This window comes from Bos indicus, chromosome 26, assembly GCF_029378745.1.
Source record: "Bos indicus isolate NIAB-ARS_2022 breed Sahiwal x Tharparkar chromosome 26, NIAB-ARS_B.indTharparkar_mat_pri_1.0, whole genome shotgun sequence".
In the NCBI taxonomy this organism is placed as follows: domain Eukaryota; kingdom Metazoa; phylum Chordata; class Mammalia; order Artiodactyla; family Bovidae; genus Bos; species Bos indicus.
Genome location: NC_091785.1, coordinates 39,466,268 through 39,486,312, shown reverse-complemented (window position 1 = coordinate 39,486,312; position 20,045 = coordinate 39,466,268). Strand labels below are relative to the sequence as shown.

General features: G+C 40.5%; 1 protein-coding gene across 3 annotated transcripts in view; it reads right to left on the bottom strand.

The window, feature by feature from the left end:
* The window catches only part of SEC23IP (SEC23 interacting protein), a 39,529-nt gene extending 21,255 nt beyond the window's left edge, over positions 1-18,274 (bottom strand). For 2 of the 3 annotated variants that reach the window (XM_019952900.2, XM_019952901.2), the window contains exons 1-8: positions 18,037-18,273; positions 12,656-13,188; positions 10,288-10,510; positions 9,098-9,291; positions 6,122-6,211; positions 2,827-2,947; positions 2,137-2,226; positions 1,142-1,283 (exon numbers count right to left, since the gene is read on the bottom strand). In XM_019952900.2, coding sequence (XP_019808459.2) covers positions 1,142-1,283; positions 2,137-2,226; positions 2,827-2,947; positions 6,122-6,211; positions 9,098-9,291; positions 10,288-10,510; positions 12,656-13,188; positions 18,037-18,199 — 1,556 coding nt within the window. In that variant the 5' untranslated portion in view covers positions 18,200-18,273. Of the gene's footprint in view, positions 1-1,141; positions 1,284-2,136; positions 2,227-2,826; positions 2,948-6,121; positions 6,212-9,097; positions 9,292-10,287; positions 10,511-12,655; positions 13,189-18,036 lie in introns of all 3 variants that reach the window. The other variant, XM_019952902.2, reaches the window with a different exon arrangement.
* Between the last annotated feature and the right edge of the window lie 1,771 nt (positions 18,275-20,045).

Sequence of the window (20,045 nt, the reverse complement as noted above, 5' to 3'; positions counted from 1 at the left end):
AGGAAAGCCTACCTTTTTCTTCCAATCTACTGGAAATCAGGATACCTGACAAAAATTGTAGGTGGCAAAAGACAACAGAGAATGTGGCAAGAAACTAAGAAAGGAGTTTAAGAGAATGAAAATCTTTCCTGATTTGAGATGGTCATATTTCAGGACACAGCACAGCATACTTCAGGAACACCCAGAGAAAGAAAACAGCCCTGTAACAGGGCCTCAGCTCAGTTCAGTCGCTCAGTCGTGTCCAGCTCTTTGCGACTCATGGACTACAGCATGCCAGGCCTCCCTGTCCATCACCAACTCCCAGAGTTTACTCAAACTCATGTCCATGGAGTCGGTGATACTGTCCAACCAGCTCATCCTCTGTACAGGGCCTTACATGATAAAATGTTCATAGGTTGGTTTTATTAACACACGTGCCCTGAAACATCATGACGTTCACTAAAATCCAAGTATGTTATCAGCTCTGTGTCCCTAGAAGAAATACTTCCTAAATCTGTGGTTCCCAACTGGAAGCAATCAAAATTGAGTGGAGGCCTTTTTAGTTGTCACAGTGCCTGGTAAGTGCTGCTGGCAGTTAGTGGCATTTAGACTAAGGATATTAAATGGCCTACAATACACACAACAGTCTTTCATGACATCTGTCCTGCCAGAAGAGTCTCCACTGAGAAACAATCATCTAAACCAGTGGTTCTCAACTAGGGGCAACTCTGCCACCAGGGCACATCTGACAGTGACTAGAGACATTTTTGGTTGTTAAATTAGAGGTTAGGTTGTGTTACTCTTATCTAGAGGATAGAAGCCAAGGGTACCGTTCAACATGCTACAATGTACAGGACAGCCCCATGTCTGAGCCACTATACAAGGAAAAAACCACTATAGGTAAGTATTTTTAAACCAGTTTAAGTTTCTTAGATTCTCTTAAATATTTACAATAGAAATATACACACCACATACATACACAATCAGGCATGCACACATACAAAGTAGCATATAAACCTAACAGTATTTAATAATATATAAGAGCAAATATATAATCAAAGCTTTTTAGTGTACTTATTGAAGTCATAATAAACTACTTTATATGACAGTTTAAAATCTAAGTTTGACTAATCTGAAAACCAAGTTATCAAAATCCACAAACCTGTCAACACCTGTGGCATCTCCACCCAAGGAACTGTGCCAGTGAACTGGAAGGAACTCCACTCTGCTTACTTTCCGATCATCTAAAGATTTCTTGAAGTGTGTCTGCAGCAATTTTAGAGAAACCACCCTAAAATCATCCACTTAAAGAAAAAAAAATCAGGGAAGACAAATGTACTGGATTAAATTTTGCTACCTCGGTAAGCAGTCAGCAATCACCTCAATTATACCAGTATTTTTTGTAACACTAACTTTTCAAAGGAAAAAAATGACAAAATCTAGTTCAGAGAAGAAAAAAAAACAATCTTTAAGAAGTTCTTACATTATTTTACAGAAATAGATAAATGACTGAAAAATATTAGCTCAACTACCACTACTGGCAGGCAGAAATGCACTGTGGGTAGACTCAGGAATCAAATTATCAAATTGACCTGCTCCAGAACCTCCCAGACTGAGACACAGGAGAGGTTAACTCACACTCTGGGCCTCAGTTCCTTACCTAACAGTAAAGATGACAGTAACAGCACCTATACCTCAAAAGGTTATTATGAGGGTTAAATGATACAAAACATGTAAGATACTTGGCACATACCAAGGATTCAATAAATATGAACTATTACTACAAATAAAAAAATAAAATTCATAGCTTTTTATTTATGTAAAACAGACAAATTCATAGTTCCTTTAAACAACTTCTCACAACTAATCCACCAAAAATCAGTTCAACATGTAGGTGTTCCTAACAGCTGAAAAGTGTTCAGGCAGAGGCTGTCAGAAGGGCTAAATTATTTCCAAGATCCCTGCTCATTCTTCACAGTCTAGGATTTTATGAGTTACAAATGTCATAAGAGCAAAACAAGTACAAATTAGTATTGCCCAGTGTTCAGTTCAATCTCTCCTGACAGTACATCAGCTAACAGTACACAGCTGGAAACACTTTAAAATAAAGGCTTAAAGTTCTTCTAATAGTTTTCAAATCATTTCATGAACACTTACCACATTCAATAATGCTTCTAAAGCGCAAGTCACACACAGGTCCAATGCCATGTACCATGAACACCAAATGGTCAACCTGAGGCATTTCTCCTGCAAAAGACAGACAAGACATGCACACATCCATACATACAAACATACACAAGCTGGAGACTGGTTTAGGTTTTATTAAACGAGTAGCAATATTCAATATCCCTTTTGTCATCACAAACTTGCCAAAATTAGATGAACAGAGCTCAAAGTCCATCCTGGCATAAATCAGTGAACGAGACCAAGGAGTGGAGAAAGCAGCTCACTGGAGAAGCTATGAGCCAATGACAACCATCGGTTTTGTACCTCTAGGGGCTCCATTAACCTTGTCATTTCTCCAGAACTGCCCAGGGCACTAAGCCCCACGTGGAGAAGCAACCTGCCAATATAAAATTTACAATCTTTTCCCAAAATCCTTCTCTTTGTTAAATTTATACACACTATAATGAACATTTTCAAGCTAAATCCACTATTTTACTGATTATTTCATTTAGATTGTAGATTGATTCAGATTATTTAATCTGAATAATCATTCAGATTGTTTCATTTCATTCATTATTTAATTCAAATATGGCAGGTAATCCTAATAGCTGTTTGCTTTTCTCATCATTTTAAAGTAGAAAAGTTTAAAAAGGATCTTGATCCTAAACAAATTATACACACCATCAGGAATTTCATCCAGGTTATCATCAATTCCGCGCTTTACAACCCTAGGCCTTGTCTGTCCATCTTGCGTGGTCCCCCATTCATCAGGCACTGAGGAAGGCTGGAACTGAACAATAACCTTCAAGATACAGAGAAGGGTTATGACAGAGCTCACTACCAAATCCATTTCCACTATAAATTAAATGATTTATTTCCATACACGATAAACTACTTTATAGTATAGCTTATAAATCAAGTACTTACACTGGTCCTCCAAAATCAGTTTTCTAGCAGTCTTGCTGGTGTTCAGTAACCATTAAGATTAAGCAAGTCAATACCATTATTTCCAATGCTTGTGTTGAAAAATAATACAACTAAATGAGAAGTAGTTTGTCTTGATTTAAAAATATAACAAACTTCCAGGTTTACATGTAAGAAATTAAAGAAAAGTCACCTGCAGTAGAGGAATCTTTGTTTTATAAACACAAACTCCTCTAAATAACAAAGTGCAAATTCAATTTCAATGTCAAAAATGGACTTACCTACCACTTTTCAGGAAGACATACACTATTCTGTTAAATCAACTGTATTAAATTTAGCCCAGTGTCATATGGAAAAATCTCAAACAACCTAATCTACCATCTAAAGGAATCAGAAAAAGAAGAAAAAATGAAGTCCAAAGTCAGCAGAAGGAAAGAACTAATTAAGATGAGAGAGGAAATAAATAAAACAGAGACTAAAATAAACAATAAGAAAGAGCAATGAAACCAAGAGCTGATTTTTTGAAAAAAGAACAAAACTGATGAACCGTTGAGCAGGTTTACCAAGAAGAGGACACAACTAAACAAAATAAGAAATGAAAAAGGAGAAATAACAACCAAAATTCAACACCCATTCCTGACAAAACTCTCATCAAAGTTGGTACAGAGAGAACGTATCTCAACATAACAAAGGCCATTTATGAAAAAACCCACCACTAATATCATACTCAGTGGTGAAAAGCTGACAGTATTTCCTCCAAACTAGAAACAAGACAAAGATGCCCACTCTATTGAACACAGTATTGGAAGTCTGGCCACAGCAATCAGATTAGAAAAAGAAACAAAAGGCGTCCAAACTGAAAAGAAAGAAGTAAAACTGTCACTATTTGCACATGACATGACACTGTATACAGAAAATCCTAAAGTCTCCACCAAAAACTACTAGAACTGATATATGAATTCAGTAAAGTGGCAGAATACAAGAATTAATATACAGAACCCTGTTGCTTTTCTATACACTAATAATGAACTAAAAGAGGAAGTAAAAGAAAAAATTCCGCTTAAAATCTCTTCGAAAATAAAATACCCAGTAATAAACTTAAACCAAAAAACTTAAAAGGTCACAACAGTTCTAATCACACCAGCTAAGATATGGAGGCAATCCAAGTGTCCATCAACAGACAAGTGGATAAAGAAGATGTTGGACAGACACACAGATATAGAGAAATACACACATACAATGGAATATTAGCCATAAAAAAAGAATGAAACTCTTCCATCTACAGCAACATGGATGGACCTAGAAAACACGTGTAGTGAAATTAAGTCAGAAAAGATAAATACAAGACAAATACTTATCTGTGGACTCTAAAAAATAAAACAAATTCATGTATATAGAAAAACAGAAAGACTCATAGATTAAAAAAAAACAAAAAAAGCAAAGCAGTTTAACAACTAGGGAGAGGGAAAGGAGTAACGCAAGATAGAGGTAGGGGATTAAGAGACACAATCTACTGTATATAAAATAGATAAGCTATAAGGATCTATTGCACAGCACAAGGAATTACAGACACTATCTTGTAATAACTTGCAATGGAGTATAATAATCTATACAATTACCGAGTCGCAATGCTGTACACCTGAAATTAATATATTGTATAGATCAACTATACTTCAATTAAAAAAGTAAAATGATAGTTTAACATCAGTCTCTCACTCCCCCCAAAAAAAATGAATGCATGTAAGACGGTATGCAAAGTTCTGTGTGTTGCATAAAAACAAGAGTTAAAAAAAAAAATTTAAAGAGAGTAAGCATGGTTACCATTAAGAGGCAAAACTAGGGGAATGTAGAAGTAAAAGGCTTTTATTTTTCATTTAATACCCTTCAACACTTTAAATTTTGATGGGCTATGGGTGTTTTTATTTACTTATTTCAATGTATCAGTAAGGACTATAGAGGTGGTCAGACACAGATTATTTTTTTCTTTTACATTTTTCTGTAATAAACAGCCTATGTCCTGAGAAACTACATATGCACCGTGCTAGATGCTCTTGCACAAACCACCTCACTTCATCTAAAATATGACCCTAAAATAGACCCTATCTAAAAACACCTCTCACTGTTGCAGGTGAGAGACCTGGAGCTTAGATTAAGGATGGTAAATGGAAGAATTTGAACACCACACCCGGTATCTTTAAAGAAACAAGCAAGGTTCCTGGAGACAATATAAATAAAAAGAGGAAGAATGTATTTTTACTGTAAAGGTTGAAACAAACTACTCTCAAGGGTAAGGTAGGCAAACTATTGCTGCAGGTCAAACCTGGCCTCCCACTCATTTTTATAAGCAAATGAAAACACTGAAATATTGTTCTAATTGAAATATTGTTTGTTTTATTGAAAATAGCCATGCCTGTTGGTTTACATACTGCCTAAATACCAATACACTTTCAGAGACTACATGGCTGCCTGCTGCTGCTGCTAAGTTGCTTCAGTCGTGTCCGACTCTATGCAACCCAATGGACAGCAGCCCACCAGGCTCCCCTGTCCCTGGGATTCTCCAGGCAAGAACACTGGAGTGGGTAGCCATTTCCTTCTCCAGTGCATGAAAGTGAAAAGTGAAAGTGAAGTCACTCATTCATGTCCGACCCTCAGCGACCCCATGGACTGCAGCATTCCAGGCTCCTCCATCCATGGGATTTTCCAGGCAAGAGTACTGGAGTGGGATGCCATTGCCTTCTCCGGACTACATGGCCTACAAAGCCTTAAATATTTACTCTCAGACCCTTCACAGAAAAGTCTGCTGACCTTGGGTCAAGTACAAAAACTTGTCAAGCTTAATTTCAATGATGCATACTAAGCTTTAGCTAATGTGCTACCATAAACAGAAACTTAGTGAGAGAAATTTAAATTTCATTTATTTTTCTATCATCCATGCAATGCACTTGTTATAAATATTCCCTACTGCAGAATAAAAATGAACACTTATCAAACACATTCAGCAAAATAATTTTTTAAAACCTAAACATTTTAATATCTTAAACAATATCACTACCTTTGGATTGTGCATAACAATCGTCTCTCCACTTGGAAACTCTAATCTTCGGTGCCACTGATTTGTGGTTACAGCTTTCTTATATTCAGCCTACAATGGAAACAATACACAATCCAGTAAGATAAATCTGCGTCACATTAAGAGAAGTGTGGAAGAAAATGATTAACAATGATAGTAATAAAAATAACAATAATGGCAGATCTCATTTATTAAGTGGTTACCAAACTTAACATTTTACATATGGAACCTCATTTGATCAACTGCTTTTAATCAGCCCTAAATAACATTATTCCCATTACACAGAGGTGAAAACCAAAGCTTAGAGTTGTCTACTAATTTCTTTGTTGTTGTTGTTCAGTTGCTAATCTGACTCTTTGCAGCCCTACAGACGGCAGCACAACAGGATGCCCTGTCCTTCACCATCTCCTGAATTTGCTCATGAGTCAGTGATGCTATCGAACCATCCCATCCTCTGCCTCCCCTTCTCCTTCTGCCTTCAATCTTTCCCAGCATCAGGATTGTTTCCAATGTGTCAGCCCTTCATATCACATGGCCAAAGTACTGAAGCTTCAGAATCAGTCTTTCCAATGAATATTCAGGGTTGTTTTCCTTTAGGATTGACTGGTTTGATCTCCTTGCTGTCCAAGGGACTCTCAAGAGTCTTCTCCAAAAAAAAAAAAAAAAGAGTCTTCTCCAGCATCACAATTTGAAAGCATCAAGTCTTCAGTGCTCAGCCTTCTTTATGGTCCAACTCTCACATTCATATATGACTACTAGAAAAATCATAGCTTTGCCCAGACAGACCTTTGTCGGCAAAGTGATGTCTCTGCTTTTTAAGACACTGCCTAGATTTGTCATAGCTTTCCTTCCAAGGAGCAACAGTATTTTAATTTCACGGCTGCAGTCACCACCCACAGTGATTTTGGAGCCCAAGAAAATAAAATCTGCCACTGCTTCCACTTTTTCCTCTTCTATTTGCTGTGAAGTGATAGGACCAGATGCCATGATCTTAGTTTGTTGAATGCTGAGTTTTAAGCCAGGTTTTTCACTCTCCTCTTTCACCCTCTTCAAGAGACTCTCTATTTCTTCTTCACTTTCTGCTGCCATTAAAGTGGTATCATCTGTGTATCTGAGGTTGTTGATGTTTCTCCCAGCAATCTTGATTGCAGTCTGTGCTTCATCTAGCCCAGCATTGTGCATAATGTACTCTGTTTATAAGTTCAATAAGCAGGGTGACAATACACAGCCTTGTTGTACTCCTTTCCCAATTCTGAACCAGTCCACTGTTCTATATCTGGTTCTAACTATCGCTTCTTAACCCAAATACAGGTTTCTTAGGAGACAGGTAGGGTGGTCTGATATTCTCATTTCTTTAAGATTTTCCAGTTTGCTGTGATCCACACAGTCAAATGCTTTAGCTGAGTCAACAAAGCAGAAGCAGATGTTTTACTAGAATTCCCTTGCTTTCTCCATGATCCAACAAATGTTGGCAATTTGATCTCTGGTTCCTCTGCCTTTTCTAAATCCAGCCTGTACATCTGGAAGTTCTCGGTTCACGTACTACTGAAGCCTGGCTTGAAGGATTTTAAGCACAACCTCACTAGCATGTGAAATGAGAGCAACTGTATGGCAGTTTGAGCATTCTTTGGCATTGTCCTTCTTTGGGATTGGAGTGACATTTTCCAGTCTTGTGGCCACTGATCAGTTTTCCAAATTTGCTAACATATTTGATACAGCACTTAAACAGCATTACCTTTTTGGATTTGAAATAACTCAGCTGAAATTCCATCACCTCCACTAGCCTTGTTCATAGTAATGCTTCCTAAGGCCCACGTGACTTCACACTCCAGGATGTCCGGCTCTAGGTAAGTTACCACACCATCATGGTTATCCAGGTCATCAGACCTTTTTTGTACAGTTCTTCTGTGTATTCTTGCCACCTCTTCTTAAAAGACCCCCTTCACAGATCACAACCCTGTCCTGGCAAAGGGGCTTGCATAATTCAGTGAGGCATGCCATGCAGGGTCACCCAAGACAGATAAGTCAGAGTGAAGAGTTCTGACAAAACATGGCCCACCGGAGGAGGGAATAGCAACCCATTCCAGTACTCTTGCCAGGAGATCCCCATGAACAGTATGAAAAGACAAAAAGGGACAACAGACAGGTTTACTAACTTGTTTGTGGTGGTGGTTTCACAGGTGTATGGATATGTCCAAACTTTTTGAAACATATATGTATCATAAATATATATAGTTCCTTGCCTGTCAATTATACTTCTAATGCTACCTGAAGCCCACTTGACTTCACACTACAGGATGTCTGGCTCTAGGTGAGTAAACACACCATAGTGGTTATCCAGGTCATTAAGATCTTTCTTTGTACAGTTCTTCTCTATGTTCCTGCCACCTCTTCATAATCTCTTCTGCTTCTGTTAGGGCTTTTTCATTTCTGTCCTTTATCATGCCCATGTACGCAGATAAATTAACATTTCAAATATTTAAATACTCAATTATTAAGAAAATTTTAACAACAATAAATTAACACTATTATGTAAAGCAACATTAACCACCAGTTTTACAATGGTTAAAAAGTCTGACAACATCTATTCCTATTCTTATGTTTATTTTCATAAACCCTTTTACTGAATATTAATTTGAAAAACATCCATATGCTTGGCATGTATTAGTACAGCAGATCCCAGCAGCCTAAGTTCTTTTGAAGGTTTGATACAATATCTTATTATATTAAATCTGTAATGTTCCCCTGAACAACATTCTATCTTCAGACACCAAGACCACAATTAGCACTTCAAAAAAGATGACATTACTTAAAAAGTAGTCTTCTTTGTGAATAGGATCAAGATGAGGTGTCCTGTAAATAAAGTCCGCTCCACTGTGAGAGGTGTTACATGAGGCTCCAATGTATACAGAGTCTATGTGTTTTAAAGAAAGGCATAAAAGAATAAAGCCCACGTACCTCTAGCTTTTCACTGAACTCCTCTGTATAGGGAATAAATCTGCTGTCTGTGTCACCTTTGTAGAACCAAGTACAGCGTCTCACTTCGGCTGGCTCCTCTTCCCAGTACACGGCTTTCCGCATCCGGTCATAGAGGTAGACATCGTAGCGCCCTCCATCAGTGCCAAGGACCACACTCTCAGGGTCTGGCTGGACTGGAAAACAAAGTCCACATTTTAACTGAACAGTTACAAGGCAGACTTAAAAGTAATGAATAATGAATATGGTGACTCGTCTAACGTTAAAGACAAAGAACAAAGCTCATTTCTATTCAAAAACAGAATTTTAAGATTAATCTGTGCTGCTCAAAATGATGACTCTTTTAAGTGGAGAAGAAATAACCAGAGTAAAATATAAAAGCATCATGAAATAATTCCAATAACTGGTAGGCTTTTTCTCTATGTATCAAAGCAGAAAATGCTCCATGAACATACTTCTAAAGAATAGGTTATTTTTAAGTCCTAAGATGAAATACCTTCAGGATAAACAAAAAAACCTATTTCTATAGTGAAACTTCTCAGAGTCTTAACTTACTCCTGTACATCGCCTCAAGAGATGGATGTTCTTGCTCCAGGAAAAAAAAAAAAGAGAGAGAGAGAGAGATGGATGTAGTTATAGCATTTTTAAAACTCTTATCTGAAGGAACAAGAGTTCCATAGAAAATGCTTTATAAATGCCCTATGAAGTGAAAGTGAAAGTCAGTCATGTCCAGCTCTTTGTGACCCCATGGGCTATACAGTCCATGGAATTCTCCAGGCCAAAAATACTGGAGTAGGTAGCCTTTCCCTTCTCCAGGAGATCTTCCCAACCCAGGGATTGAACCCAGGTCTCCCGCATTGCCCTCTAGCTACAAACAAATAAAGGAAATAAGAAAACTGACACCTGGATTATACGAACTACTTTAGTTCTTGGATTTAAAATACCTTTAAACAAAAAAATTACTAAAACATGTCTTCAAATACCTTACTCACATAACCCAGAACTTAATAATACAAGTGTATTATTAAAAGTATCATCACCTTAAGGTACAGAGGCTGGTGAGGTCTACAGGATTAAAGAAAATGACATTCATAAAAAGGAGGCCATGGATACTTACTCTTCATTCCACTCTTCCTCAAATCAGATACAAATGATGCAGGACCCACACTTACCTGAATTATAGATTTCTTCAAGATTCAAAGAGTCAAAAACACTGAAAGGCATCCATAGTTGTTTGTATTCTATCTCCTTGCAGTAAAACCAGTGGGGCTGGACAGGTTCATACTGGTTTTGAAGTAGAAAAGGAGGTGGCGCTTGCAAAGGGGGTCCTGCAGGTCTGGCAGGTGCCTGCTGCTGGATTGGAGGGGGCAACCCTGCCTGCGCTGGAGGAGGGATCTGGGGGTATAAAAGACAGGACCACCAGTCAGTCCAAAGGAACAATTCTGTGTATGATGCAGACCCAAACTGACATTAGTAATAATTATTCTTAATATTTCTCTAGACAGCTATTTAATAACTCAGCTCCAGAGCAATTAAATTTTTTTAAAAATATAACAAAACCCCATGCCAGCTGGAAAGTGAACAGGGCTTTCTCACACTGATGGCAAAGTAAACTAATACCTTTATAGAATCAATCCAGCAGTACACCTCCTGTCATTTATTCCATCTTTAACACACGCATAATGCTCGAGAATTCTGTGGCAGTCCAGTGGTTAGAACTTGCTGCTTTCACTGCTAAGGGTCTGGGGTCATCCCTGGTTCGGGAACCAAGATCCCACAAGCCATGAGGCATGGCCAAAAATAAAATAAAATATAATGCATATTCCTTGACCTACCTATTCCATTTCTAAGAATTCATCCTAAAGACATAACTGTAAAAATTCACCCACAAGGACGAATACCAAAAGATTATTTATAACAATCACTGGATACAATCCAAAGACCTACCAGAAACCTGATTAAATAAATCATCTTTTACTCATATACTAGAATTCTCTAGAAAGATTAAAAATGTTTTAGAAAAAAATCTTAACATCTAAACTATCTTGACATAGTTTATGTAAGTAAACATACATAATGCTTGTCGAGGAAAAATTATGTTTATCAAGAAAAAAGATAAGAAAGACATAAAAACTAAAAACAAGGTTTTCTCGTGGCAATTTTTACTCATTTGGCTATTAGTCATTTCTCAAGTTCTGTGCAGTAAAAATACTTTTAAAAACAGAATACAATTTTTTATTAAAAAATGATTTCAAAATATTCCATTTACTGAGGTTGATTACTGTGGTCAAGCAAAAGAATATTCTTATTCTTAGGAAATATTAATACACACTAAAGTATCTAGGAGTAAAGAATCATAATGTATGTAAGTGAAAGTCGCTCAGCTGTATACAACTCTTTGCGACCCGATGGACTACACAGTCCATGGAATTCTCCACGCCAGAATACTGGAGTGGGTAGCCTTTCCCTTCTCCAGGGGATCTTCCCAACCCAGGGATCAAACCCAGGTCTCCTGCATTGCAGGTGGATTCTTCCCCAGCTGAGCCACCAGGGAAGCCCTATAATGTATGTAATTGATCTTCAAATGTTTCCCCCCAAAACTGCACATACACAGCGTGAGAAAGGAACGAGGGAGGAGAGGATGCCCCCACACGTGTCAGTGTGCATGTTCACGAAGGAGAGAACAAATGTTCATGACAGGGAACCTGGGTTAGAGCACTGGGGTGTTCTTTGTCCTATTTTTTATTTTTGCAACGGTTTACTTAAAATTATTTAAACATTTTTAATCAGAACTCTTCAAAGTTTCATCAGCAAACAAGTATACTAACTTACATTACATGCTACCAATCTGCTGAAATCCACCGTTACCAAGAATTTGTGTACTGGTATGATTTAGATTAGTTGGTAAAATGGAGCCCATTCTCTATTGCCACTGACTACAGTACCATTATCCCTGCCACACTGGGTTCTTGACTCTTTTTTTCAATCATTTCCCTTTTTCTGATTCAGTTCACTTCCCTTTGGAAGTCAGCTGAAAAATTAGGGGCAGGGAGCGGGGGGAAGCATAAAGGAATTTCATAAAATTTACCCAAGGCAAAAGTTATTCCATCATCTGTCTGAGATAGTCTGTCTAGATTCAAACTTTATAAATGTAAATAAATTATTGGAGTAATCAATTTTAGTCCCAGTAATTAAGCGTTTTGATCAGGCAGTATAATTAAAAAAAGAGAAGTTGATAATAGTTCCTTCGACTCTCACATATCTCCAGATGACATTTGTTATTGCTATCTTATATTAAATCTGGTAATACTGGCATACGGTTAATGCATTGAAATAAATTACTACTTCCATAAATACAAAATATAACCTAAAACATGAACCATTCAATGACCTACTTTTAAAAGATTGTTTACTTCAAAACATATAGCTTACGGGAAAAAAAAAACCATCTGAAAATAATTTGTCATCAAAGCACAGGTAAAAATGAGAGGGATTAGAATTACAGTGAATGATATAAAGATATAAAGCATGTCTTCATACCGGCGGCAAAGATCCTGGAGGCACCTGGTACATCTGAACGGGGGGTGTGGAGGGCGGAGGATGGGAAGGATGAGCTGGTGTCTGGCACTGCTGCAGCTGCGGTGGTGCAATGTAAGGATTAGCCCTGCTGCTTACAGCCGTGTGGCGATACGGATTGTATCCTTGTTGGGGCGTTCCTTGTGGTGGGCTCCCAAAATTCGAAGGAGGGAGATTACTAGGCTGAGAAGGCGGGTAAGGATTTATTCCGATTTGTGAAGCAGGTGGAGCACCATATTGCGCCTTCGAAATGGATGATGAAAATGCATTCGACACATCTTGGGATCCAGTTGTAAAAGGCAGAGACGTTGGGGGCTTGGAGTAGGCTGATTGTCCAGCTGATGCTGCTGCAGTTGTTAACAGGGACTGTCCAATATTCCCAAAAGGATCACTACTGCTTGATACCTGAGAGAAGTAACTAAATGTCTGTGGGGTAGATGTGTGAGCAGAAGTCTGCCCAAGGAAGCTGTCCTCCTCACCCACATCGGTGGAATCCTCTGCAAGGGAACAGGAGGGCACATGGTTTAAAGGGATGATGTCACTCTGGACTAGATTCTATATGGCAGGTCTAGCAATTATACCTCTTATTTTGTTGTTCAAACTTACATTTCTGCCTTAAAGACAATAATGAAAAACTTGTTTTTCTTTTTTCTTTGAAATGAAAAACTTGTTTTTCTTTTTTCTTTGAAATGAAAAACTAGAAAATACCAGTAAGAAACAACAAAAGGAGGGAAACCTTGCACTCATTGGTAAGCTCACCTCCCAGAGACAATCACTGTTAATGCTGTTAATATGTTGATACATACCTTTCCATACTTTTAAAATAAATATAGTTACATACTATTTATTTAGTAAATATGTATAAATTATGTAGACATATTTGTATATAACCCTGGTTTCCTGCGTTCCTGCAGATTCTTTACCATCTGAGCCACCAGGGAAGCCCACATTTGTATACAGGAGAATTTTTCAAAAAATGCAAACAAAATTTGTACCTACTAGTTTTAGATGTTATTTTGAACGATTTTTTTTCCTAGTAAGAAACAATTCAAACATTATTCCGCTACCCAAATACACAGAACTTTATTTATACAGTAACAACAAGAAGCTAAAGTACAGATATTAACTCTGCTGACAAGAAAAGGTGTGTCAGGGCTCTTACCTACAAAGCACTCATTATACAAGTGAACATGAGGCGCTGGCATTCCCGAGGCAAAGTAGGTCAACCATTCACTACCATCCCTAAAACCACACAGTATCACAACCAGGTAATCATCATTAGAGAATGACAATCAGTATAAAAAAAAAGTCATTTCTAACAAAGGGAAGGTCTCCTCACTTCCCTTTGCCAAACATGATCTTCACTGTTGGTATTTTGGCACCAAACTATATTATTTTATTCTCTCTTTCGCTACCAAGTTGTAAAATATTTTCCTTCTGCTGCTGCTGCTACGTCGCTTCAGTTGTGTCCGACTCTGTGTGACCCCACAGACGGCAGCCCACTAGGCTCCTCTGTCCCTGGGATTCTCCAGCCAAGAATACTGGAGTGGGTTGCCATTTCCTTCTCCAATGCATGAAAGTGAAAAGTGAAAGTGAAGTTGCTCAGTCGTGTCCAACTCCTAGCGACCCCATGGACTGCAGCCTACCAGGCTCCTCCATCCATGGGATTTTCCAGGCAAGAGTACTGGAGTGGGGTGCCATTGCCTTCTCTGATTTTCCTTCTACAAGGCCTAAAAAGTCGTCTAGTTTTCCTTAGAAACTTATGAGTCCTTAGCTTGGAACATCACCTTTCTCTTCCTAATCTTTTCTTTCTCCCATCTCAACCCCTTTTCTTCAAATCTCTCTAATCTCCCACCACTGGAGGCACAGAGCAGATCAGAATGGTGGACCGCTTCCCAACACACAGGCAGGCTGTGGTCCCTGTCCCTGAAACCTGCCAAAGTGTGACCTTTCAAGCTCAGAGCTCCTTCTTGACCTCTGCTGCTGAACGTGGCCTTCAGCTGTTAGGCTGCTCCCAGTTTTATTTCACACATCAATTTAACTGAGATACTCCACTATTCAAAATACCCCTCTGAACTGTTTCTTTGTAATTAAAATATCATTTCCTGAGCAAGGCTCCCTTTCTGCTTTTATCATTCTACTTCTCTGATAACATTTCCGGTTCCTATCCTCTCTCTCCATTCCCATGAACCTCACCTGGACTCAGACTTCAGTTCATCTCTCAACATCTGAAAGCAGGGGGAAAACCTCTGTGTCCTTCATCCTATAAAGCAACTTGGGATCAATCTGATACAACAAACTTTTCTCTGATTACCATCCTTTACAAACAAAATACTGATCTCAACAAGCTCACAGGGGCACTTTCTAATTACATGTGGACACCTTTGGCATCAAGACCATATCTTTAATAAGCGCCTGTATACTTGTGACACTTCCAACTCTGTCCCAAACTGAGACTGATCGTATGTGCCCCAGAACCTATTTCCCAACTGCCTCCTCAGTACTTTTGGCAGGTTCAGACACATACATCTCAAGCTTAGTAAACCTCAACCATCATCTTAACGGTCCCCCTTCATGTGCTCCTTTTACAATCTCACTACCTCAACGGATGTCTACCAACATCCATCCAGACATGAAAACCAGAAACCTCCTGAGACTCCTCCCTCTCTTCCATTTAATCATTTAGATCTTTAATTAAAGAAGTAAGTACACAGTATCTATTATATGCCAGGTGGAGCTGTACCTTGGAGCTGAAACTGAACAGATAAAGAGCCTGTACACTGGACAGTCTGGCCCTCAGTGAGTCACTGCTGCTGCTGCTGCTGCTAAGTTGCTTCAGTCGTGTCCGACTCTGTGCGACCCCATAGACGGCAGCCCACCAGGCTCCCCCGCCCCTGGGATTCTCTAGGCAAGAATACTGGAGTGGGTTGCCATTTCCTTCTCCAATGCATGAAAGGTCCCAATAATTTGACCGTGTAAAAATCTCTTACTTCTGTTTCCTGCTCTTCACCTACACCTGGCTGACCAGGGCTAGAGTGCCACTCGCTCCTGCCTGACTCACAGTGGCGTCCAGACTGGACACTTCTGCTACAGTCAGCTTTACTCTGGTGCAATCTCAGAAAGACTAAACATATCTCTAATGTCACTGCCCTGTTTAGAACCCTTTAAGGGCACCCGCACACCACACAGGATGTACTATGAACTCCTTAATGTGCTGTATGAGGCCCTTCATGACCTGGTTCCCCCACTAACCACTTGAGCCACTCCCCTGCATTCACTCTAGTCACATGGACCTGGGGGAGTGGCGGGGTGGGAGGCAGGAGGACTGGCCAAGAAGGAAAGAGGGGGAGAGAGAATGTGAGCACGTACCTCAAAATCCCACCAAATCTGCAGGTTTCTCTCACACCTCCAGACTTTTACAAATGCCTGTCTCCCCAGACTTCCTAATTCCTATGTATCCTTCAACACTCAGCTTAAGAATCACCCCCTCTGTAAAGTTCTAAAGATCTAAGGGATGTCTGCTCCCTGGTCAGCCAGCCTGACAGCCACGGCTCTCACAGCAGCCCATCAATCCCTCTTTTTAGCCATCACAAACCTGGACCACAACCACTTACACAGCTGGGCACAGTGTGTAAAAGTGTGCAGTCACCGGGGACAATGCTATCTGCTCCTCTCTGTCTCTCTGACACCGGGAACAGGGCCTGGCAAACAAGCTGCTCAGTCCAGGTTTGCTGAGTGAATGAAACTGCTTCCTGTATGCCTCTTTCACTGACACTAATTCATCGCTGCTTCCAATGCCATCGGTTCTCCTTTTGTCTCTGGAAATTCACTGAATGGACTTCTAATGATCAAATCTTTGTTAAAGGTAGAAAAATACTTGTTAAAGAATTTTAGTTCTAAAACTAATTTTCTTATTAAAAAATAAACCATCTCCAAGAAACAATAGCTTTCAAGACAGGTAAGTTACCCTATACTTGACAATGAAGATGTTAACCATTTATTGACAGTGACAGACACAAACAAAATATTATACAGGAACATAGGCATGAACCAAACATTTGTGAAGCAGAGGATGGTAAAAGAACCCCACGTACAGCCGTATTTATTTGGTTACATCCTGCAACCTCCAAAAGCATTCTGCTCCAGCCACGCTGGTCCTCCACCAAAAATGGCAATGTGGAACCTTTCAGCCACACTATCAAAACAAGACAAACATACTCCTAACTCCCACCCTTTCATTCATTCACGTTTCTATAGAAATAAAAATGTGCCTACAGCACATCAAGATGTGTTCTAGGTATAAGCTCCTGCTCTCTCATGGAGCTTACATGCTAGTGCAACAAGATAAACAAAAGATGTGGACACGTCAGGAGGTAAGCACCAAGAAGAAACATGACACCAGAGAAGAAGAACCATCGTGTACTGCTCCGCTTCACCTTTTTTCACCTCTCCATGAAACTTTCCTTGGTCCTCCAAATAAGAACAAATTATTCAAGAGAAAAATATTCACCATTTCCTGAGGAGCTATGTGCTGGGCACTAAACAAGATCCTAGAAATAAAAAGGTAAATAAGTCATAGCTGCAAACTTCACACAGCTCACAGTCCAAACAGGCAGACACGCTTACTTTACAAACGTTTATGCAACATAATGTGCCAGACGCTATATTCAGTGCTTCACAAAAATCAATTCAATTCTCATGACAGCCCTGGGAGGCTGTGCATGTATGGAAAACGAAGCACAGAGGGGTGAAGTAACATGCCTGAGATCACACAGCAAGTTACTGCCAGGGCTAGGGTTGGAATACAGTCGGTGCTCCTAACACCAGCTCTGGGTTATGCCGCATAATCATGAAAACGCAAGCTCCGCACACACTAATAAAGATACGTACAAAGTGCTAAGATGAACATAGGAGTGGGTACCTAAGAGAACAAGCAAGAGCTTCTAACAGAAAATGAGGCACGGCCTTGAAAGATGACTGTGTTCTATACCTCTGCTTTGCCAAGTATTACGAGCCTACCCTAAGAGATAGTCTACTGTATCCGAGGAGAGGCGGTAATAATTTATTTTACCTTCCCTGCAAGCACCTGGCTCACCAGGAGATGTTTAACAAAAACCTGAGGAATGCCAGTGCAGGAGTGGCCAGCACTTGAACAGTCCCTTTGACGAAGAGCTTGGCCCCCGCCCCCAAGACCCCAAAGTCCCGAAGCTACTCAAATCTGGCCACTAACTGCCCTGACAAGGTAGCAGAGGGTCTGATCCAGGCAAAGGAAAACCTTTTGTCCGACCCTTCACCTCACGCCCCCCGCCCACACTTGCCCACCCGGATCTCCATCTCCTTACTACCTCCGGGCAAGAGCAGGGAGGCCGAGGCAGCGGCGGCTTGGGTGACTGGGATAAAGGGCACGTTGAAGCTGAACTCCGTGGCCGAGGAGGAGAAAAGTAAGTTAGTGCCCGACGAGGAGGCCGAGACGGCGCCACCGCCACCGTTAGGTTTCCTCTCGGCCATGGCTGCGGCCCACCGTCCGTTACACGTCTACGGGCGGCCGGTGCGGAAACACCGGCCGGAAATTGAGCGCAGTCGGGGCCAACACACTTCCGCACTTGCGCACAAGGGCCGGAACTCCGGGCGGCCGCTCAGCTTCCCTTTGCCTTCTCCAACGGGGCCGCCAGAAAGTAACATGGCGGCGGCGACCTCGCGCCCGGGTCCTAGCAAGTGACAACGTCGGCCACTGCCCGGGCGGGGCCGGACAGACTGGGGCTGGAGCGTGGGAGATGGGGTGCTGCTGTTTGTAAATAAAAGTACGAATCGACACTGCAAGTCTCGGGTTGCGGGCGGCGCTCTGTGCTTCCATAAAGTACCCACAGGAGCGTTTAACTAGGTAAGATTTTGAGGAAGTGCGAAAGCTGCACGTGTAGGTAAACATATTGCTAGCAGCAGACCAAGGGAGGACTAGAGGTGTGTGGGCCATTTGTGGCCAAGGTATAGACCAGCTCACCCGCTCTGACTAGATATCCGCATCTTACCCATCCACACTTTCTGCACTGAACTGAATTCTTGTCATTGGTCCAGAAACTGAAATGGTAAAACTTACAGAAAATACACCAGAGGATTTCTCATTTGTTAGCTAATAATGTCTCCTGAATGCATGATCTGCGGAGAAACCCCTGTAGTTTTCACCTGCTGCTACTGTCTGTTGGAGAATAAATTTTGGATGGTTTTTGTTTTCACCAGAAGGGGAAAAAAAAAGAAATGGTAAAACTTTTGAAGATTTTAAGCCAAAAAGCGAAAAGAGAGAATCGATGTTTGGGTGTGTGACTTTTTAACAGCTTTCTATAGTGGTGGTGCTGGTTTAGTGGCTAAGTCGTGTCCACCTCTACCCATCCACAATAATCTGACTAGTTTATTGTGGATAATTTGGGTATGATTATCTTTCATATAGTTAGATTATGAAAGAAAAAAATAACTTACTGGAGGATAGGAGAAGGCTATAGGAGAAACCCCAAAGAAAGCTTTGAAATAACGAAACTATCATGTCCCTCAGCTGTTCAGTCGCTCAGTCATGTCCAACTCTTTGCGACCCCATGGACTGCAGCACGCCAGGCTTCCCTGTCCATTACCAACTCCCAGAGCTTGCTCAAACTCATGTCCATTGAGTCCGTGATGCCATCCAACCATCTCATCCTCTGTCCTCCCCTTCTCCTCCCACCTTCAATCTTTCCCAGCATCAGGGTCTTTTCCAATGAGTCAGTTCTTCAAAAGAGGTGGCCAAAATATCGGAGCTTCGGCATCAGTCTTTCCAATGAATATTTAGGACTGATTTCCTTTAGATTGACTTGTTGGATCTCCTTGCAGTCCAAGGGACTCTCAAGAGTCTTCTCCAATACCACAGTTCAAAAGCATCAGTTCTTTGGCGCTCAGCTTTCTTTATGGTCCAACTCTCACATCCATACATGACTATTGGAAAAACCATAGCTTTGACTAGATGGACCTTTGTCAGGAAAGTAATGTCTGCTTTTTAACATAGTACCCGTTTATTACCTAATAACTATTTAGTATGCTTACTGTCAGAGAAGGCAATGGCACCCCACTCCAGTACTCTTGCCTGGAAAATCCCATGGATGGAGGAGCCAGGAAGGCTGCAGTCCATGGGGTTGCTGAAGGTCGGACACGACCGAGTGACTTCACTTTAACTTTTCACTTTCATGCATTGGAGAAGGAAATGACAACCCACTCCAGTGTTCTTGCCTGGAGAATCCCAGGGATGGCAGAACCTGGTGGGCTGCTGTCTATGGGGTCGCACAGAGTCGGACACGACTGAAGTGACTTAGCAGCAGCAGCATGCTTACTGTCA